At 31.1% G+C, this 24695-nt stretch overlaps 1 protein-coding gene across 1 annotated transcript; it reads right to left on the reverse strand.

Annotated features, from left to right (window-relative positions):
• Positions 1-3592: 3592 nt before the first annotated feature.
• On the reverse strand, positions 3593-10991 carry LOC134705206 (uncharacterized). Its single transcript, XM_063563969.1, has 6 exons — positions 10718-10991; positions 8980-9225; positions 6940-7107; positions 4892-5069; positions 4224-4447; positions 3593-3988 (listed from the first exon to the last, which is right to left on the reverse strand). Exons 1-6 carry the CDS (start codon positions 10770-10772, stop codon positions 3774-3776), a joined length of 1086 nt encoding a protein of 361 aa, XP_063420039.1. The 5' UTR covers positions 10773-10991; the 3' UTR covers positions 3593-3773.
• Positions 10992-24695: the final 13704 nt, after the last annotated feature.

Below are 24695 nucleotides of genomic sequence, written 5' to 3' on the forward strand. Positions count from 1 at the left end.
GTTATTGGCTTCTAACTCGTTATCAGTAAATACGAGTACTCTCAGATATGTACTTATATATATAGTGTCTATTTTGTTGTTAGGGATGGTAATGGATATTGTTTTCATTGCTTGGTTATTTAGCCTGATCTCGCCTCGAATTGGTAAGATAAAACCTAGCTTTGCCACTGCTGTAGAATAGGTAAAGCAAATAAAGAATAGATAAGAATCAAGAAAATACAAGAAACTAAGTAACCATCATTGTACTTATTACAAATGTATCCATGTTCCGGACCATATGACTATCTAGACCATACGCGTATGGTCATGACCATATGGATATATACTCATATGGTCCGACCATACGCGTATGGTCGGACCGTACGCGTATGGTCGGGGTAATCAACACGTATACTTTTAAACTCTTCATTAGGTGTGACCCTTCTGATTGTTACGTCACTAAAATGTTATTTTATATATATTAAAAAAAAAATTATTTAAAAAAAACAGTTTCGCACAGTTAATATTTCTTACTATTTGTAAGTACAATTATAAAAAGATGCCAAAATTAAATGAACATATTGTACAAGGAATTTTATTCTTTAAAGTAGGTGACATCACCGGCAAGGATCATGATATTTTTTAAAGATCATGATATTTTTTAAGACATTTTAAAAGTAAAATATTAAAAGTGTATGTTTCTTTATTTTTTCTATTCTTTTTTTCTATACTTCTATTTAATCTTAATTATAAGACGGTAAAATAGCATTTAAGAGCCATGAAATAGCCACTGTCTTTATCTAATTTGATCTGTGAAATTCATTTTACGATATTGAAGATCTAGAGTTTCTCAAAAACACCGTAGACACATCGGAATTGTCCGAGTCGATATCACTGCACGCAGCCAAAACAAACAATCTCAGAAAAAACTACATGTATGGTACCGTGTGAATTTCATTTTAAGTATACAAAAGCATACACGAATACAATTAGCGATGAAAACTAAGATCAACTGACTGTGGCATCAATATTTAATGTTTATGTAGCTTTTGACATGTAAAATTAATACATTGTTTTGTAAACACATTTGTTTTTAAGATAAAGTTTATTGTATTATTTCTATTGTATATTTGAAAAAATACCTATATGGTCCAAATACTCATATGGTCCGGCCCGTTAATAACCAAACGAGTATAATACTCATATGGTCCGACCATAAGCGTACGGTCGGACCATACGCGTATGGTCGGACCATACGAGTATACGCATATGGTCATGACCATACGCGTATGGTCCAAATACTCATATGGTCCGGAACATCTATACATTTAGAATCAAGTATCTGTTTGCAAAGTTAATATCAAACTTACAGTAATTCTTCCTACTCTTTAATCGAATACAGGCATAATATTCATCCAAATCTTACAAAAATGTAAACCGATTTAGTCCATTTTTTAGCAGGATTTTTAAAGTAAACATTTACAGCACAATAAAAAAACCAACCTAAGTTGACATTAAAAAAAGTCATTTAAAAACGTCAAATGTTATAATGACCTTTTTTGTAAAAAAAAAAATCGGGCACAAAGAAACACGACTTGAACGATAATGATTACAATTCTTGACACATTTTTGAAGGCAATTTCATTTCTCTAATGTCAAGTGTTAATAAATTTACGTAACTATTGAACTTAGCCCATCAACTAAAAATAAGAAGAAAAGAAATAAGACGACTTTTTTATCATCTGAATTCGTATACACAAAAATGTGAGAAAGTGTGGCATCCAGATGTTCGTACATTTAAAAAAGAAGATGTGGTATGATTTCAAATGAGACAACTCTCCACAAAAGACCAAAATGAGTTGTTAGTTACAACATGTATATGTCTGCCAGAATTAAATATTATTTTGTTCACAAAAATGTTTAAAAATGAATGGCTTTAAATATTAGCTCACAAGTAATCCAACTTCTTGTGTTCAAGATAACACAATAAAATCTGCCAAACATACTTCATTTTAACTTGATGAGAAACACCACAATAATAGTTTACCGATGTTCCAATCTAATAAATTGGTTAGAAAACAAGGATACACACAACACTAAAGGAAATGCATTAGCTCTACAGATGCGAGACTAGGTTCGTTGACAGGATAAATTAAATGCTCAGTATCGTATCACCCGCCATGCTAATCCACTTTGTTTGCAACAATGTGTCCTTTACAAAGATGTGTTTATAGGAAAATACCTTTTGGTAACATTGTGATGACAAATCATACACATTATAATCATGGTTTTTTTGATAGAGGGTTGCTGCTCACAAGGAAGCTATTAAACCAAGAGTTCCAAATTGTGAAGTTGAAATCATCCCTTCGTAAATTTAACGGACGCCATCACGAGTTAGTTGACCGTTATGGAATAACCGTTTCACAAATGCTATCGGATATGTTCCTTACGTCGTAACTACAATCCCCTTCCCTTTCAATGAATGTGACCTACCGAATTATACTATTTACCGAATTTGTATCACATAAGCAACACAATCTGCTTACCCTTCCGGAGCACCCTGATATCACCCCTATTATAGTTTTTGGTGGGGTTCGTGTTGTTTATTCTTTAGTTTCTATGTTGTGTCATGTGTGCTATTATTTGTCTGCTTGTCTTTTTCGGTTTTAGCCATGGCGTTGTCAGTTTGTTTTAGATTTATGAGTTTGACTGTCCCTTTGGTATCTATCGTCCCTCTTTTATAACTATTGTAATGTTAAATACAGTAACTTAGTTTGTCATAACGTTTTAGTATGGTACGAGTGTTACAACACAGTGACAGCAAAGCGATCATTTTGGCATGAAAATGACTGGACTTTCAATTATTATAATCTTTGTAATAAGTAAATACTTTGAAATGGCAGAAGAGGTGTAGTTTGCTTTTCACCCCCCCCCCCCTTAAAAAAACCACATCTCCTTCTCAAGTTAATGTAAACCTGTAACTTTTTCAAGAAGTTCTTGAATTTAGTTTAAACAGTACCCTACTCTTCATCAAACAGTTTGAACATAGAACAATCGTGCAATCAGTCAAAAATTACAAATTCAATATTCAATAGAATTAAGATATTCAACCTTTACGTGTCCTTTTCAGTGTTTCATCTTGACTGCCTATATGAAGAAACGCCGATATCTTTATCGGCTGCTATGGTGTCTTATGTGACATTTGTGCAAATGAAGATAGTTTTAGAGCGCAAAGAGATATGCTTAATTTACTGATGTACTATGGGCTATCAGGAATCAACCAGCAGACCTCTCAATACCTTATCTTTTCCATCTATCATTTACAAGACTATACATCTATGTATATTTGTTGCTAAGATACCACACATATATATCTATAGGTGTTTTCGTGTTGTTCTGGTGATGTGTAAAGGTTTTTGGATATCATGTAAACATATATCAATGAGTATCTCACGAATATTAAAAGGACCATTAAAATGAAAAAAAGGGAAGAGCTGAAAGACTCTTTGACGTATATATCACAATAACTACTCTATGTATCAGTCATATTTGAAGTAAGACATTTATTTTAGTAAACTTAAATTATAATGTAATTATAAGAGACTGTACAAAATATACGAACAATTCACGACTATAGATAATAAACAGAGTTGCAGATCATTTAAAAGTAAAACTGTTGAAAAAGATGTTTGTTCACATACTAGGTATACAAATAGTACATAATGTAACAAAATGAAATATTTTTACACAGTGTCACAAACGTTGTTGAAATCTTTTATATCAATCTTTAAATATTAAATCCTTTGACAGATGAACTTTTTCGGTACAGAGCAGTCTTCGTCTTCAAACTGATTACCTGATGAAGAAAATGTAAGAGACAAGCAGTTTTGAGCACCATTCCCATTCGGTTCTCCAGTACGGAACAGCGACATATTGATATTTTGTCCATCTTCCCATAGCCAGGTACCTTCGTTCGGTTCATCAGACCCACCGATCCAAAAATCATCAACTGCAAATAAAAGTGTCAATCAAAAATTATCAAATCAAAAATATCAAATTCTAAAATCATATTAAAAGTTCTTGTCTGAAGACACATCAATGGATTATTCAATGTTTAAGATTTTGAAATGAAATGCTAATTTGGAATTTGAATGAATAAAAGATATTCAATATACAAAAATATTTTAGGAATTATTTCAAGTAAATTTACAGATCAATCAAATACAATCAAAACTGTGCTTTACCAATATCTTTTTCACACATCATCTTTATACTAATCGTGTACTCATTGCGTTCCCACCAAAGTAGGTTATCTGTTGGTATAATTGCCAAAACATCTCTATTGCTCCAGGTTCCAAAGGCAGTATAATTGTACAGGTAGTCATCAAAGGCGAGGAAGCTCTGGTCATAATTTCTCCAGTCTCCGTCCAGATTAAAGTCATTTACACCTATCCAGACATCGTTTGTACTGAGAATAAAATATTTTATAAATAATGTTAAAAATTTCGTTTAACCACTTTTTGAATTTCTTAACTTGACAAACATTTCCTTGTTATTTTTTGTTTATACAAGACAAAGAGTGTAGTACGTACAAATCTTGGAAGTAATTCTTATCTAGAGCTGATGAAAAGGACTTTGTTTTAGTTTTGATTATAGTTACTGTTCTTACATACTGACAGTTCAGATAAAAGGTAATTTCTTTTATAGACATTTGAACTCTTGTGGATTGTTGTCCAACCAGCTATCAAACCACAACACCTTATTTTCATATCAAAGTTGATGTTTTGATGTTATAAAACAGATTGTATATTAGTGTTCGAATCTCTGGTTTTGTCCGAACCATAAATCTTTTAATTTAGATGAAATGAGTGAAGAATAAGGAGGAAACCAAAGTATATAATATCAGACTTACCTCCCATTAATGCCCAAAGCATTGACAACGTAAATGTAAGTGTCTACATCCGGGAACGATGCTGGTGTTCCTCCACTATTAATACAAGTTGTTCGGGCTGGGTAATATGTTTCAGGGATTGGCGTCAGCCAGTAACATCTGTTAATGTATGGTACAAAAGCACCATCGCATAAGTAATCTGAAAACCATACAAGATTAGCAATGTTACTTTGAATATTTATATTTATGTATTGTGATAAAATAATGATTTCCTTAACGTATAAATTTTTGAAAAGTGAAAAGAAGATAACAAAGATGCAATAAAAATCATAATCCAATAAAAACAGACAACATCATGGTCAAGAAAAAAACCAACACGAAAGATAAACAACGATAACGAAACACTACACAGAAAACTAAAGACTCATCAACGCGATTCCAGCCAAAAAACTAGACTGATGACCTCGGGTTTTTTTTTATTATGATAAGATGTTCAAGATAAACAAGTGGTAAATTCCAATTATATTCAATCGTTAAAAGAAGGTTACGGTTTTAATTCACATTCGGTTATGTTATAATCGCGAAAAACTGAGAAAATAGTAGTTACTGCAGGTTAAGATATGGAAGTGGTTTCAGATTTTAAAGCCGTTTTCTTAAATTGCAAACCCTATACGACAAAACGACGAGTTTGACATATAGAGCATAAAACAGAGCATACCTACATGTATATAAACTCATCATAGATACCAGGACTAAATTTAGTATATACGCCAGACGCGCGTTTCTTCTACTTAAGACTCATCAGTGACGCTCGAATCCAAAAAAGTTTAAAATGCCAAATAAAGTACGAAGTTGAAGAGCATTGAGAACCAAAATTCCTAAATGTTTTGCCAAATACAGCTAAGTTAATCTATGCCTGAGGTAGAAATATGTGTGTTCGCAGAACCTGGTATTATTCCTGGTGTTTACAGGACTTTGTATCTGCTGTGACCTTGAGAATGTAATTGACTAGTCTCCGTCTTGACGTCTTAAGTATTAAGGTTATTTCAAAGACATTGTAAAAAGTATTAGCCAATCATTGCATTTAAGTAGCACAGAGCGATCATACTAGTATAACGATTATATTTAAAGTTGTCATCAAAATGATCAGACGACATGTTGAACTTGCAGGTCGAATATCACAATGCGATCATGTAGCGATGTAAGTAAATATTCATGGGATTTTTTAAATGTATATTATGTGCTCTACATCCAGTCTTTAACTCTTGTGATAACAGGTTGTTATTTATCAATGTATGTTGTTTAAATGAAGAACGATTTTGACTTATACGGGGTTTTGATTGTTTACAAGTTATACTATATACTGAACTGCAAATACAGACAAACATGAGAACATAATTTTGTGGTAATTTTTTTTCTTTTTTTAACTTTCAGCGGACTTTCATGTCATATAAAATACAGAATTTTATGATGACCCGATCTGTCAAATGGTTTCTCCCGATTGGTACGTCCTGATTTTATCAGTTTTAACAATTTTTTAATATTCTGGTTTTGAAGAGGAAAATATGTGGAAGCTACCAAGGGGATATTTAAAACCTATAAGTCGAAAAGAAACGGACAATGACATGGAAAAAACGAAATAAAACCGAATGACAAACAAAGCCAAAAAAAAAAAACCCAAACCCTCTACATTAGTACAAAGAAAATTATAGACATCTTGTTTTCAGTCATACAAATGAATTTTTAACTATTTATTTCACAAAAGTTTTAAGCTTGCATTTCTGTCGATTTCTTCAAATACAGGTATACCCCCTCCACAACAAAACTATAAAGAAAATGTTAAATTATTTATTTTTAAGTTTGTTATGGGGCGTTTTGAATTCGATATTTATCGTACGATAGAAAATTGTACTTTTAATATTGAGACCAATTACCACTGATAACAAAATTAATAGTTAATAATGGGGCTCTATCGAATGTATTTTCAAAAAGTAAAATGAAAGATCATAGTTTGATATTCCTATCTGATATTTGCAGTGTGAATATCATACAAAAAAAGGCTATCATACCTGGTAAATTTTTCAAAACATCAATCTTGTCTGCTTTGTCAAGAATAATAGGACTTGTAGATTCATCGTTGCAGAATTTTTTGGCATCTGTCCATGAATTGCTTGTGTTGACAGCTTTGTAACATATTGATGTCTCGTCACTGTAGGTGTAACCATTGTCACAATAAACTGCAAAAAAAAAAGATAATGTGTTTAAAAACTGTACTGAAATCGGAATCCGGGAAACGGATGACTCTATGTTCAGCTGTTTAGTCAATCATTTGTATTGCAAAACCTTCTTTTAAAAATAATCGAATTATTAAATCAGCTATCACGAATATCTACCTATTTTTTTTTTATTATGCTTACTTTATGTGTTCAATAATAAAGTCGTATTGCATATAAATACTGAGGGAAATATATAACAGTTAAAGCTACGAGATATATAAATGATCTTAAAAACGATTTTTGGATCAATCATAAATGAAAGTGAAAGAGTGAAATAATAATTCGCTTTTAATGGCCAGTATGGTTAAATTTTGTCGAAATAAGCTAAGAAACATTGATGATGAATTATTTACTTGCAAGTGAATAATTCGATCTCATTGATTCCGTGTTCATGTGACTTCAATTCATTAGCTAATCTAAGAGATGGATAACGCACAAATATTGCGTGTTGAGTTATTTAAAGGAAAAGAATGTCATGACAACATTGATAGTGAAACAAAGGTAAATCATTTGGTTTGACAGATTAGATCCACCAAACATCATTCGTATGCAGATAAAAACGATGGTTAACATATATTTCAATCTATAATACGAAATTAAACTGACCTAGAAAAATCCTATTGCACGATTCCCCTATCTATTTATATCTATATTTATGTTTGTATGACTTATATATTATATATGAAGGTCTTCAGAGATTACCTCGATAGTTAAACTTGATTAGATGGCGTCTTGACTAACATACACACGAAACGAAGATAAATATTCTCTAGCCCATTCCCTGTAAATTGTTTATTTCAGACTTTTTTATAATTTAGATGAATGTTTTACACTGTTGTAGATACGAGAACTTGAGTTAAATGGGTGAACACGAATTTGACAGCTAGTGCCCCTTTAAACGATAATTAATTGTGTTAACTAGAATAACAAAATAGTACTGTAAAAAAATGTAAACTTGTTAGGTCTTATTATTAAGAACAGAACAGTAAAAGAGTACATATGTGCGAACAAGATGCTTTTTAAAGATAAGCCGCGATTAAAAGCTAAAACTGTACTAAATAACTGTAAAGTTCATCAAAAATAAAATAACAAATGTATAACCTTTATGCAAATTAACAAATGCCTTCAGCGTTGAAAACCGTTATACAATGAATTCTGTTTTTAAGATGTAGAATAAGGTTTATCGGCTAGCAAGATTCGTCCAGTCGAGAGGTGTCTTATTTCCCTAGATGGATTTACTATAGTATTCATGCATAGGGAATAAATGAAACATGTTAACCCAGCCATATTCTGTATGTGCCTGTCCCACGTCAGGAGTCTGTAATTATGTGGTTGTCGATTGAAGCTCTGTATCATAATTGTTTTTCGTTCATGTATTTTGAATTTAAATCAGACCTTTACTTGGTGTGGAGAGTTGTCTCATTGGTAATCATGCCACTTTTTTTTTTGTTTGTTCTAAACTTAAAGGCCATATTTTAAACATCAATATCCCTAAGTTGATTCTTTTAGGGACGAATAAGTCTTCTCCTGATTGTCCAAGTCCTGGCTAGGGTCAACATACTCGTCTGAAATGTTCACGATTTTATTTTCCTCAGTATTTAAAGTAACCTAGTATATAGATCTGCTGCACTATTATATTTTTTTAGATATATACTGGAGCAGAAATTTTAACTTTTTTTCTAAGATGGAAAATAACAAAGGTATTCTTCATTTAAATAAATAGGCAAAAAGTGATTCTTCATTAATTTTCATACTATATAATAGTTTTGATTAACTGCTTCAAAGTAAATGAAGAAATTAAACATAAAATTGTTTGAAAGTCAGTTTTCATACTTTCTTTTCTGTAAAATTCCATTCCATTCAACGTTGTCAAGTCTGGCGTATTTGGAAGAAGCTCCCCATAACCACTGCACGTGATGTCTCCGAAAAAGAACGATTTACACTGAACATCATTTTGACAGTGTATTGCACATATATGAATGGACTGGACGTTATGACTCCACAGTGTCCCAGTCGAAACGTATTTGTTTCTATATTGGACTAATTGTAGATAATTCTGAGTCTTTATTGATACAGTGCCTAAAATGTAGGAAAAAAACTCATCAAAGATACTAGACTCAAAATTATAATGCAGCATCGTCTGAAACGTTAATTTTGATTGGATAACGTCACTAATTTTCATGTCATCAATTCGAATCAGTTGGAAGGCCAAACCATGATAACTTAGGTGAAGATCATAAAATAAGAAAATTCTTAAATGTTTTACCAAATACGGTTAATGCAATCTATTTTTAGGAATGACGAACCATTAAATTTTGTTCACTGACAATTTAAAATTACATAAATAGTTACTTTACAGAATATGGACATATTAATGCTATTCAATGCCAACATTACGTACTGAAAAGTAGAGGAAAAAACGTTCACATCAACTGAGAATGCCCAAGTTGTTGTAAAATCTTATGAAAAATACTAGGCTTATAAATTTGATGCACCAGACGTACGTTTCGTCAATATTAATTATTAAATTAACGGTTTCAATTTTTCTGCCCCAGATGATGCGCATTTTGACAATAAATTACTCTTCAGTGATGCTCGAGGTCCAAATTTTTGAAAAGCAAAAACTCATAATAACAATGAAGAGCTTATTTATAAGTCAAAAAGGACCAAATGTTTACCAAACGCAGAGATTTGTACCAATCCCTTTTTTTACTGGCGCAGGTACATTTACGCTGCTGGTGGAATGTCAGTTATCGAGTGAAAATATGCCATTATTATGTAAAATTTCTCAAATTTGTCAAGGAATTTACATTAAAATCCTTGAAATCACTTATCTAAATTTCATTAGAGATCATGCATATTAATCCCTGAAAATGGCAAGTAATTTTATATAATTACCGAAAATTTTAAGAAATATTCTTCACATTCCCTGACATTATATAAAAAAAAAAGCTAAGCTATTGAAAATGGTTAATCGGGGAATGTGCAATCATTTTGTACTAGAACATTGTTGCTTAACATTTTAATATTCATGTTTCTTAAGATTTTTGAAAACTATTTTACCAAAAAAAATCATTTAACTTTTATTCTTTGTCACTTCGTTCCAGTTATTATAAATAGAATACATGATTTTTTTTTGGCGATAATGCATAGTTCCTGGAAATTTTAGTTATTGTGCATTGCAATCACTCAAGTTAACAGTTATTATAATTTATACGTAATTCCTGAAACCTGAAATTAAATTATCATGGATTACACAATAATCTTAGTTGCTTACATTTTAAACAAAGTCATGAAATTTGGTTACTCTCACAGCTAGTTGTTTCGTTGTCAATCATACCACATCTCTCTCTCTATATATATATATATTTTTTTATTTTTTTTTTAACATCTCTCTTTGTTTATATGAAAATAAGTGACAGAATAACATACATTGTATATGATATTACAATCCAAAAAACAAAAGACCCAAAAAAATAAAATTAAAATTATAAACAAATACATTTGATAATTTGATCAGCCATAAAAACCATTTTAATATATGTAATCATGAATAAAAAAAAATACATACCTCTTAAAGAAATATAACAAATGTAAATAAATGCCAGTTTTTCGTAAAAATGCATTCTAGATAATAAATATCACATCGTTTTCTCCATAATACAGCCAAGTATTGATCATTGTATATAATATTCAATTAAATCAATCTTTATTTTCCAATAACCAAAAACTTAAAAATTCCTAAATTATATAATCCATAGAGATGATCCAAAGATATAAATCTTCCTAACACTAGTTTCCAACATAGGAGATTTCCTGTACAACGATCGGCTGACGTTATAACAATGAAGCATATCTCCTGATTTTTTATACCCTGTCTCTGTCTTTTGAATACGAGAAATTTATCAATTTACAGCTAATGATTATATTTTTTACGTCATTGAGAATGTTGAAATGACTTAATATTATAATTGAGTGTTAGTTTTCTTGTTTGAATTGTTTTACATTTGTCATTTCGGAGAATTTTATAGTTGACTATACGGTATGGGTTTTGAAGATCGTACGGTGATCTATAGTTAATAAAATTGAGAATGGAAATGGGGAATGTGTCAAAGAGACAACAACCCGACCAAATAAAAAACAACAACAGAAGGTCACCAACAGGTCTTTAATATAGCGAGAAATTCCCGCACCCGGAGGCGTCCTTCAGCTGGCCACTAACACATATATATACTAGTCCGGTGATAATGAACGCCATACTAATTTCCAAATTGTACACAAGAAACTAAAATTAAAATAATACAAGACAAACAAAGGCCAGGGGCTCCTGACTTAAGTTAGGCGCAAAAATGCGGCGGGGTTAAACATGTTTGTGAGATCTCAACCCTCCCCTATACCTCTAACCAATGTAGAATGTATGTCATTCTGTCTCTTGTGGAGAGTTGTCTCCTTGGCAATCATACCAATTATTTCAATTTTTATATCATAATTTTAAACAAGCTTATTTGTATATGTCAGCATTGCACGGGTGCCACATGATGAGCAAGATCTGCTTACCCTTCCGGAGCACCTGGGACCACCCACAGTATTTGGTGAGGTTCGTGTTGCATAATCTTTAGTTTCTATATTGTGTCTTTTTAACTATTACCTGTTTGTTTTTTTTGTTTTTTTTATTTTTAGCCATGACGTTGTCAGTTTATTTTCAATCTTTGAGATTGACTATCCCTCTTGTGCCTTTTGTCCCTCATTAAAGTCTGATTTTGTTCTATTAATTGTTATTGTCTTAGAGTGGTCAAACACTGTTCAACAGAACATAAAAATTATCTATTTTGTGTAATTGAAGTGCAAGTCTTTTTATTTGAAAAGCATATACATTTTTTCCATATATCTAAACGATGAACGTATCAAAAAGTGCAAAATCAAATACGGAACGCCAATGTTATTTCAAAAAGAGAGTTTATAAAAACTGACAACATCAGACGTAATATACAGGGTAGACGAAATGAGAACACTGTAAAACCTTTTGCGTCGGAATCGCATTGCTGAACCAACCTTTATCATAAACGCCCACATCCTGGATTCATAAATCCCGGTTCACGTCAAGAGTCATACGAAACATAAAGCATATAGACAAACAAAGGAAAACATGAATAGGAAATTAAAAGATGCACAACTTCAGAACCTGGAATCTATAATTCAAGACCATATTGTATAATTGTTTGTGGAGAAAAAAAACCACACTGACTATTTGTCTATTAGGTTTTAGTTATTTCTGGTAAACTTTTTGAGAAAAAGGACTTGACGCTCTTCGACAAAACCCTGGCTTATCAATCTATTGCATAGACACCAATGACGTTTTAAAAAGTCTAAGCATTTGTTTAATTTGGAGCGACAATTATAGTTTAAAATTTGTTATTTAAATCATCTTTCATTTTTATTTTAATAACGGAACCATCCTTATCTGGAAAACAACAGTAACATAATTATTTTGTTTGTGTAACATCTTTTTATGCCATTGTTTTTAAAGGTTTAAAAAAAATCATTTCCAAGACCCTCGTGTTTATGGGAAAACATGTCTGTTATTGCCTTTTTGTGTTTTGCAACCTTTAACCTCGCCGAGCTGCATCAGCTAAAGTTATGATTTTGATAATAATGTATGAGATATTCTATATGGAAATGATAGATTTTATGTCAGATCACCAGAAGACACACCTTAGTGTCAATTTAATATGATTTAGGTCTATTCCATTTTTTCTTCTTTTTAAAAGCAGTTCGTCTCACGACATAATTGTTCTTAGGAGTATAATTGTCTTATTGACAATCAAACCAAAAAGAATCTAGTATAATAATATATTTGATGGGGAAGGTTGAGGGCTCTCAAACATGTTAAAAGTTATACATTCTTCACATAAAGCAATGGTTGTCGTTGGTTACTATCTTTTATATTTGTTTTTCAGATAGTGTTCTGTTATAAATCAGGTCGTTTGTGTTCTCGCTTGAATTTTGCCACATTTCGGGGACTTATACATGTGAAGCTGACTATACAGTATGGAATTTGCCTATTTTTTAATGCCTTACGGTCACCTATGGTTGCTTACAAATATCAAAGACAAAAGTTATATTTCACTTTACTGTTACTATAGATGGTTAACTTTTTTGGCCCCGGCTTGAATTAAACCCTAAAAGTCAGGGGCAGTATGTATAAAACATCTTAACTTAAGTAGTCCTTAAACTTAGATTTCACTAAGAATTTCCTTAGTTAATTAAGTAAAATTCTTAAAAGGTACATGTATGCATAAACCTACTTAAGTACAGCTCTTTGTAAGAAACAAGCAGAGTGCGATACATGAAGGTTTCAGATTTTATCTATAACTGGTCTAGTAGAAGCAGTAAATGAAAACTGCTTAAAAAAATAATTTTGAGAGGGGAAATATGAGTGGTTGCCATGGTAACAGACACTGCATTTTTTGGTTGTTAAGCGTGGTAAAATCTTTCAAAAATTAGCTTAATCACCACAACTGTGTATTTATACAACGTCAACTATCTTAAACACGGGACGATTAAGACTTAGTACTTTTGCGTAAGACCACAGTATGTTCAACTCTAAATATTTTTGATGTCATTGTGTCGCTGTCACCATTATTAACGTAAATGCTCACATTTTAACTTTTGAAATACCAACAGTTTTTATATAAGTCCTAAGATTCGCGAAATTATTTAAACAAGTCATTCCGAATCTACTATGATGAGCATTAAAACCTATGATAGTATCTCTTCTTCAAGAGACAGATAAATAATGCATGGGGTCTATCGCGCTGAAGTCAGAATGGGAAAAATCCGTACCGAACCGAAAACAACAGTACTTTTTAGTCATGGAATTTCATCATTTATGTAAATGAGCCATTATAAGGATGTAAGCGCTGAAAAGGTTAATGCAACGAATATCTGGTTGTTTCAATGACAAACTGCACTTGGTCTTTCTTTAAAAAAAGTATTTTAATGAAAAAATGTCTGTCTATTCAGATGAATGCATATGAGTGTTAAAAGACTTGTTTATGTTTTTTTCTGTCGTATCTTATTAAATTATCTAAAGAAATTGTAATTATTTTAATGGACATGTTTTCTAGATATAACATTCAAATTCTATGATACAATTTTTTTTGATTGAGAAACTTGCATTTTCATTCAGCGAGGTATAATATTGAATTGTGCAACAATTCTTATTTTGAATGATCAATATTAATTTCAATTGATATACATTTTAATTAATTTCAAACAATAACATTGACTAGAGTTTCAGCTATACTTGATAAACATGAATAGATAGAAAGGACAGTCGATAACCTTGACACGGTACACCATTACAGCCGGGAAAGTACAAAATAAAAGTAATTATAGTAATATTTTATAGAAAATAAAAATATCACCAAACAAGCAAAAAAGTACTTCCCATACGAATTTATGATATAGGATAAACGAATATGGTTAAAACGCATGCGCTAGGATGTTTTTGATTATACAATTTGATATAAGTTTACAGAAAAATAAACCGGAATCATTATGACTTCATTCGTGGTGATATGTGACTCAAATCTATGTACATACGGTGGCGTTCAACAAACTGTTGAAATCAATTTAGGCTTCTTCGTAGCGCGGTAGCTTCCCGGTAAATATGAGCGCAAGTACGGTGAATAGACGATGAATGAACGGAATATTGTACGCAAATGGACGATGAATAATGAATGCGCGGGAAATAAGTAGGTTTGAATCTTAGAAGGTATTTGTAAGAACAGAAATCTAGATATAAAATACAAGGTACATTTGTACAGATTATAATTTCAGCTGTAATATAAACTCAATTGTAAAAACATCCCTTTCGCAATTTGCATGTTTCTTTAACAAATACCGAGAAGCAACAATTGGAAAGTTGACCAAAACCTTATTTTCACATTTCTATATAAAGGTCTAGTGTATGGAGCATACCTTGTTGTATTATAAATGATTCTAGATATGTGTACTAAAAGCAAAGTGAAAGAAATTCAAATGAAATCAAAGCACACAATATATTTTGCTTTTTTAAGTGTTTCATCAGCCATTTTAGAAACAAGCTATCTGAATTGTACAACAGTATAATCCAATGATTTGTGTAGTAAAAAACCTTGCACTCATGCACTTTACATTTTGACTTGATAGATACACGATTTCAAATATGAAGTAGTGCATCGGAAAGGTTAAAGCGGTTATAGTTATCATATTGTAAGTTTATGATATTTAATTTACATTGTACTTGCGATACAACTTTAGAAATATAATCTCTTGTTCCATTGTTTTGACGTAAATGTGTTTTTTTTTACTTTTGATATTTATGATTGATTCATTAATTATAAATAATACCTGATTTACAATTTTATCGAAATCCTATTTTTGCATAATCTAACAGGAAGTTTTAAGTGCATTTTCTAAATGAATGAAGTTTGCTTTTATTAGTGACATTTGAAAAATAATATAATGATTAATTTAGTTATATTTACTTCTTCATATAAACAAAATATTTAAAAGATGACCACAAAAGAGATGTGATGTGTACGTCAATGGTAAAAAAATCAAAAGTAGAAAATAAATTAAAAGTTTATTTAAATTCTGAATCTGTGTCAACGCTACGCTTCCAAGGATCTGACAACAATCCGTTCTACATGCTGTTCTAGTAATTATTTTACCGGTCATTGACATTACTACGTTTCATTACGAACATCTCGAGGATCCCATAAAGTCTACAGTTTTTTACAAAAGATGCTAATTTGCAACAAACACTAAACTACCAATCACATACTTTATTAGAAAGTAAGAGATGTGATATGAGTGTAAATGAGACAACTCTCCATCAAAGTCACAATGTGTACAAGTAGATCATCAATGGTCAAAGTACGCCCTTCAGCACTGAGACTTGACTCACACGGGACAGCAAGCCATAAAGGGTCCCTGTAAAAAAAGTACTGGCGTTAAACCACTGAAACAGGAAAGCCAACAATCAACCAATGACTCAGTATCCTTCTGATTGACAATTCCACGCAATTTCCTCTCATTCGAGACTAGTTGCGCGTAATAGTGTTTTCAGCTTAATTATTTGTCATATTATTATAACTATGAAAATTAAATGTATGTGCTTTAAAGTGTGGATGTTATTGTTTTTTTCGATTTTTGCACACAATATAAAATTTTTCAAATAATTTCACATTCACGGTGCATGTCCCTTCTGCAACCTTTCTATTTTCAAATGGTAAGTAAAGCTACATTTGAATTATAATTAAAAAGATAAACATATTGTGTTTAGTTTACGTGTGAATTACAGTAACGCAACACCGAGTTTAGGTCAACGAGAACACGGCCTTAGACTTCATAGCAGAATGTCTGTCCATTAGATATATAACAGCATGTACCAAATACAACATTCAATATGAATACTCATAATGTAAAATCAATTCTATTTATGAACGTTTTTTCTCACTAAAATTGCCATAATGGTTTGATAACGAATAAGTCAAATAAAAGATAAAAGATGATTGGAATTTATGTAAACGTTCAATATTTTAATTACTGCTGCTGCGATTAAAGTTCAGTACTTCATAGCGTGACCACGTTATCATATAACAACAATTATATTTCTTCTTGATTAAAAATCGTTTAATATATCTGTACTGGTATGGTGATTACAAGGACTTTGCTCTATATCGCCACATTAACAAATGTCTATTATTATATCCAGAAAATTGTTATAACAGAATTTAGAATGAAAATGGGGAATTTGTCAAAGAGACAACAACCCAACAAAAGAGCAGATAACAACATAAGGCCACCCATGAGTCTTCAACGCAGCTAGAAAATCAAACATCATATTCAACTTTGATTATCTAGTATAGGTCTTCAAACTGCCTTTACACACTATCAAAAATAGAATGCAAGTTCGTAGGAAAACTATAGGTAATGGTAAATAAAGTCGGCCTTGCCAATAGAGCTCTTTAATGTCTGGCACGAAGACATTTGTTACAAGTTCGAAGAAAAAAGTCTTTGCAAAACTGTTCGGCATGATGAAGTCTACCTTCCGTATTATAACATCAAAACTTTCAGACGACTTCCTGTAGGATTAATTGTCATTAAAAGACGAATTTTACTATCATCTAGAAATTTGTAATAAATAGAGATATCTTTATTTAACCGAAATTATCAGCAAGACAAGATGTACAAGTAAGTCTCTTTGCTGATCTCGTCAGTTGGTTTCTAATTGGAGCAATTGCCCTTAAATGACAGTTTTATCCATTTTCATATTTTTTGTCTTTTATATTGCACACTTTACTTTAAATCACGATTTTACCAAACTTTGAACAAATTATCTACAAAACTATAATATTAAAGACAGATAAAAACTTTAAAAGCAAAACGGTCAGTTAGACAGGATTTACAAATAGGTGAAATTGCAGAAAGTGTCAATAAAATTGTTTGCTTCGTAATTGCCTATAATTATCTTGAAATATTTATGTAAACATTCTAGTTTAGAATATTGGAGAATGTTTGTGAAAATGCACATAGACATAAGTGAGCAACGCAGGCTCTTTATAACCTTTGTATGTAAGGTTTACTCTTAAAGTTTGTTTGTTTGTATAGTATTGTTTTTTTTGTCCTTGATTATCTATTCTTCTTTTTCTCATCTATTATATTTTTTTCTTCTAGACCGATAATTTTGCAAAGCCAAAAGAAAAAAAATAGAAAAGATAGTCTATGCCATTATTTTATATTTTTATGATATGAAAGGCTTATCGTAAAAAAAGTGTGTTACATGTATATATTCTTTATTCCTTAGAATACCTTTTTGATGTCATCTGAAAGAGAATCGTCTTAACACTTGTAAAAATATACATATTTATGAAAAATTAAGTAACACAATGTATTAAAGTCGAATAAATTGAATATAAAATATCAAAGTGGTATTGGTAAAGAAATCTAACCTATGGAAATAGAGCACGGTGTTATCATTTCACTCATTGACTGTCATACAACATCTCCTTATTTCATACTAATAACAAATCAACAATAGCCATTGTAGAAAAAAGTTCACTTTAAACTTTAGTTCAGTATGAAGATTAAAAAAAAACAAAGAAGAATACAGATCTCTCAAAACAATGGAAGGGAATTACCATCATAATTTTATGCATGCAAATTCTTTTTAGTTTAGCTGAATGTGCTCATCTATATGACATTCTTTCTTCCATCTCAAATGTTGCGTTCAAATTCTTTAATTTATTTTAAAGATACATTTCTACCATTCTCAATTCGGTCTGTCTATCCTATGTATGAATTAGTTAAAGTATAATCTTTCAAGTTCGACACAACCTAGGAGTTTTCTTGATGCTTGACTATTACTTGGTCATAACCATGGCAGCAGTTTTCCATTATTTCAATTCTTTATTACTTCAAACAATACAGTTTATAAGTATACTAGGTTCTTCTAAGCCGTATTAGAAATTTAAGAAACTTAATCTGACAATTTGAATTTTGTCATTGAAGGATGAATGTTCTGTGAGTGTAAAGGTAATTGTTAAAACTGTAATACTATTTCTCTTTAGTCTACTATTACTTAAGGCAATTGTAATTATTTGTTGTTCACTCATTTTACATAGATATTCAAACTATACATATTTTATAAGCTGATATTGTTTAACTGCAAAAAACAGCAAAAAGGCAACTGGAAATAGAAGCGGGTGATATCTTAGTAGGACAACAGATTATTTACCTGTACTACATTTAGTATTCAGATCGGCGTTTTACGTTTCCGCATTTTGGCACTTCGTTTCCGTATTAAAATTCTTACGTTTCCGCATTTTTATAATACTCTTTTTCGCAAATGTTTTAGCATTGATTTTGTTAAAGGTTATTTACGTTTCCGCATTTTAATTTTTAATGTATGCCTCTTCTCTTTGCCAGGTAAACCTTTTTTTTGTAAAATGATTAATCAGCCTAGACTTCGTGAACTTTGACGTGTAATTATTTTTATGCGACAATTCTTTACTCATATAGATATTTTTCGCTCGTATTGACTGTAATGCATTATTGTTTATGTCAAAGCTATGTGATTCGCTACGACGGAGATGACCAGTCCGTCGAAAAAACGTCACTCAGCCATTTAAAGTCATGAATACATTGCTTGAGCTAAGGGTGACAAGCATGACACCTTCAAAGCGACAAAGTATTGAGCCAGAACGACGTATTGACTTCGTTTTCACAATTCCACCCAGCAGAAAGTAATACTCTATTACACTCTCATGAAAAAAAAGTTCCTCAGCAATATTACTTACCTACGAAAATGTTTAACCCCACACGCCACAGCCCATTGATAGTTATAGATTTAAAGTCTAAAGAACAGACCATTTGATTTGAGGAACAATCATCTTGCCCACTGTTTTGCTTTTAAAAAATAAATATTTTAAACAGAATTATGTAGCATTAAATGAATATGATTAAAAAAAGGGCGTAATTATTTTTTAATTTTTTAATTTTTTTAATTTTTTTTTTGGGGGGGGGGGGGGTGTCCATGTGAATCCCATATCTGATCGAAAGGTCTGTTCCGCCGATCTGATATACTGAATACTTTTTTCAACACTCGACTGCAACATGTCTGCTGGGTGTGGCCTAAATTTCTCCATGTGTCGACCGTTATTCACAACTTCATTGTCATTTCCGATTCATTCGTAGCCTTTGTTTGATTTAAACCCATCGCTTCCCTTGTTGGATGAAACATTTCAACCAAACATTTGGATAAAAAAAATGTTTGTTTGTCTTTCTTAATGTCGGTCGTATTGTAAATTTCACTGAAAAGCCGTACATCTTGTTCACAACAAGAAAATATGTAAGGTTAGTGCTAACTAACCATACCACAAACAGGAATTTTCCATGTCCATTTTTACTAACAAATCCCACATCAAATATGTGACCCGCTATGTGGACATTTGCAGGCTTATGGAGGTAGAACGTCATTGTTAATTGTTTTTAACTACATAATAATTTTAAGATTGCTTGTCATTTTTAGAAAAATTATAAACATAATAAATATCGAGATTCAATGAAATACGTATTTGTGAAGAAGAGGTAAACACATTCCTTGGCTTCTTTTTTGCGGACGCCGAACTATACATCATATATACGTTTTGAAGAAGTTTGACTTTATCGCTTTAAGTGAAAAATATTTTAATCTTCATTTTAAATTGATATAAAAAAAATCAAATTTCTGCTCTATAGATTTCCTTAGTCTGAAGTCTGAAATATATCCATGATAAACGCACCGCATCGAATGCGTATAAGAGAACACCTACTTATAAACTGTTACGCGTCGCATATTATATTTAGAGACATGCATAATAAATCTAAATTAAAAAAGGATTCTTAAAGCTTAGTTTGACAACTTTTGAACTAACTTCATTTCAACAAGTTTAAATAACATGCTTTAAATTGAGCTACAAACAAAACAAAAATGCTCTAAAGATTTTCTTTCATAAATGAAGTCTGAAAAATATCCATAATAAATGCACCGTATCAAAGGCATATATGAGAACACCTACTTATTAACTGTTACGCGTCGCATACTATGTTTAGAGACATGCATAATAAATCTAAATTAAAAAAAAAAGGAAGTCTTAAAGCTTACTTTGACAAATTTTAAATAACTTCATTTCAACAAGTTTACATTACATGTTCTAAAATAGAGCTAAGAATTGTTTGTATTGTAGTAAATTTATTTTTTTGAAATTTTATTCAAATACGCTATTGAACACCACTAAGAGCCAATAAATACAATAATTTTGTATTTTATATATTAGTGCCTTCAACAAATAAAAGTCGTCATAGAACAGTCTCATTTTCATACCGTTATTGGAAATGACTCGTTTCATTGCTATTACAACAAATATGTCATAATAACATGACAGAGAGTTTTGTTTCTGAATATTCTCCATAAATATACAAAAAGCAAATTTTCCCTCCTAAGCCTAGAAGTGGCTAGTCACATATAATTTACGGCGTTTTTATCACAATGACGTTCTACCTCCATAAGCCTGGATATGTCGTGGCTGGTCACATATATTAAATAGTACAGAGCTTTGGATCAATTCTATAATATACAATTAATGAAAACATTACGGCACCAAGAATGTCCAACCTCTTCACTTTAACTAAAATGCATTTTACACTTATTTTATGTTTTTTAGCAACCAAAAAAAAAGTCCCAATTTTTTTTTATTACGCCCCCTCTTTTTCAAAATCCTAGATCCGCCCCTGCACTCCCTTTGCACGATAATAACCCTGGGGTAATCCACGATTTTTTGCATAAGAAAATGCCTTCACCAAGTTAGGAATAATACATTTTTTATCCATTTGTTTGCCATTTCATGTATTTCTTTTAGTTATTTTGACGGATGAACAGATGGGCCGTGGTTAACTATATAATTTCTCTTCTATATAGGGCAAATAAAAAAGATATGCCATTAAAATAATAGAAAAATGGATCTCAAGCATCTTGAACTTCACCCAAAACAAAGGTGCCCACAAGCATTTTTGAAGGGTTCGAAAAGTTCTTGTGAAAGTTGTGTCACCCGCCGTGTTACTCAAGCTAAAACCGGCGAACAATCTTCATTGGTAGCTGAGTTTTTGTCTAACCTTGAGGCTTTAAGAATTAATATTCAGTATTTACAAATAAAATTCTCTAACCCCAAAAACCAGGGTATTGTATTCAAGTTCTTTTAAAAAAGATTGAAAGAAACAATTAATTTAAAGCAAAACAATACAATAAATGAAAACACAAAGCGAAACCATTCGCCGATATGTTTACTTACATTCAGACAATCTTTAAGTCTTTTTTTTTGACAAAATGTGGAGATTTGCTTGTTTAATATTGATATTTTTTGCCTTGGCTTTGTCATTTTCGGATTTTTATGAGTTTTCCATGTATTTTTGATATATTCTGTCTTCATTTCAATACAATTTTATTTTTAATGATATGTAATTATACCACTTCTATAATTCTATTCATATCAAAAGCAGAAACTGTGAAAAATATTATGTTGAGTTCATGCTGAGGGTATTTTTTCATTTATTGTCATTCAAGGATGATGACATTGTGTAATTTAACGACCTTTATTTGTATCTCCACATGACCCAATGTTACAGCTTTTACCCAAAGACAAAGAGCGATTAGTTTAGAACAATATGTGGTCTTTTTCAATTCTAGTTCAACAATTTTTTTCTCGATTGTCCTTGAGAGGACAATACATCGTACAATACTAATTGGAATGTACCTAATATCTTTTGAGGACACTTGTATATATGAAAAATAAGTTCTAATTAAATGACAAATATATTTGAATGTATCAACAAAAAATATCAAAGCGGACAGTTGGCATATAGCCATACTATGATGTTTTAATCACCACCTCATTGTTGGAACGCAGTCTCTGGTATATATTGGACATACTTACAATACACTTGAATCCATGTTAATTGTCCAACCTATACTGTTAAGTGTTTACTAAATATACAATTATTCTACATATCCGACAGATATAATCACAGTGCTCCGATTTTAATTACTGCAGGGATGCTAATGATCACATTAAACATGATATTTTGGGTGAAAAGTTTGTGTATTGGTACATGTAAGATGGAGGTGGGCGTACGATGTTTTTACCCCCGATTTATCTATTTTTTTTCCATTTTTTGCTACGTATACTCAATTTTTCGCTTTTTGTGCACGTGTGATTGCTGCATTTTGTATTCCGGAAAATCATTTTTCAACCTGTTTTTTTTTTTCATTTCTTTTTCTTCAGTTCTTACTGACAATAGCTTACAATGCCATTAAAAAACCGGGAAACGACGATCAGACAAGAAACAATACACAAAACATAACATAGACAACTAAAGATTGAGCAATATGTGATTCCGAAAAAAAAGAATCAGGTATTTGCTTCCATGAAAATGGTTGTATATAGTAATTTTCAAAAAAAAACTATATAATACTCCAAAATCTAGAGAACAATGGACATATTGACTATTTTATTACAGCAAATGGCAATATTTAAACGAAGCGACATTCGTATTTCTCCGATAGTTCCTCGTGATTAAAATAAAGATGATTGTAATAATTATGTCAAACTTAAAACCATCCCAAATATATTATCTATTGCTTAATAAGACATACTGATGCAAATTCAAATATAAATACTAGTAATTTTGTACGAAGTGATAATTTCTAAACCATTCATTATCCTCGAGGCCCAAAAAACAACAAATAGATAATAAGGTTTTGGCAGTATTTGGCCACAGCTTTATCTTGAATAAAATATAACATATATGATATATAATATGTATTTAAATTGGCAATCTTGCTCTGAAATATATTTATCAATGTCTGTATTTAATATATATGTAAATTATAATGTGGCTACCGCAAATTATGGCAGACCACTAATATAAATATATTTAAGTAATATGTCTGGTACGAGAAGTTGACTGATGAGCCCTGGTAATCAGAGGCTATCATTACTGTTCACTGAATATATATATATCTTTATTCTCACAAACCAAATTACAAAGGTATAGAGATAATTATACATATTTCAAAATTACATAAATAAATAATGTACGAAAGTAGATAGAGGCATTCACAATTGTTCACCCAGAAAAATTCAATTTGTTATTGATCTCCTTAATAAGTTTACATAGTTCGTTCAGTTCTGAACATTTTTTTGAATTCATTAAGTCATAAAACTTCAATGTATTTGGACTATTTCTATAGTAAAATGCAATACATTGTTTTCTACAGTTATCAAAAGCTGAACAATTAAAAATGTAATGGTATTCATCACCAATGGCATCTGAATTACATAATACACATTTTCTGTTTTCTCTTTCTATTTTTTGCCATCTTCCAGTTTCTATTGGAAATTTCATGTTCAAAGTTCGAAATTTAAAAAATAAGGATATTTGCCTATCATCCAAAATATTAAAATATTTTTCAAACTCCAAAGTATCTTTAAATAAACGATAATTTAATGCTTTTGGTGATTCCTGTAGGCTTGCTAGCCATTTTTGTTTGAATTGATCTATTAAATTCTGTTTGATGGTTACATGTAGCCATGTTTTATTTACAAAAAAGATATTGTCCCATACATATGACAAGCCACACGTGTCTAAAATTGACTTGACTTGTTTTAACCATAAAATATTTGTACCATATTTGGCATTTGCTAAGTTATACAAAATAAAAGGCAATTTGTCAGGTTTTCCGGTTACCAACTTGAACCAATAATTTATCATTCGTAACTTAATTGAAATATCAAATGGATATCTTCCCAATTCACCATAAATCATAAAATCAGGAGTAGACTTTTTTACTCGAAGTAATATTTTACAAAATTTAATATGAACCCTCTCGATTATTGAATTATTTCCAAAACCCCAAACTTCGCACCCATACAGAAGTATTGGTTTAACAATTTTATCAAATAGAT

This window comes from Mytilus trossulus, chromosome 2 (genome assembly GCF_036588685.1).
Source record: "Mytilus trossulus isolate FHL-02 chromosome 2, PNRI_Mtr1.1.1.hap1, whole genome shotgun sequence".
Lineage (NCBI taxonomy): Eukaryota > Metazoa > Mollusca > Bivalvia > Mytilida > Mytilidae > Mytilus > Mytilus trossulus.

Bases quoted from the DNA above. Each gene is read 5' to 3' on its own strand.
- LOC134705206 (XM_063563969.1), bottom strand. From the start codon at position 10,772: ATGCATTTTTACGAAAAACTGGCATTTATTTACATTTGTTATATTTCT. The intron at 7,108-8,979 runs GTATGAAAACTG...TTTTTTTTGCAG, and splicing joins GGAATTTTACAGAAAAGAAA to TTTATTGTGACAATGGTTAC. The intron at 3,989-4,223 runs GTAAAGCACAGT...TTTTATTTGCAG, and splicing joins GATGTGTGAAAAAGATATTG to TTGATGATTTTTGGATCGGT.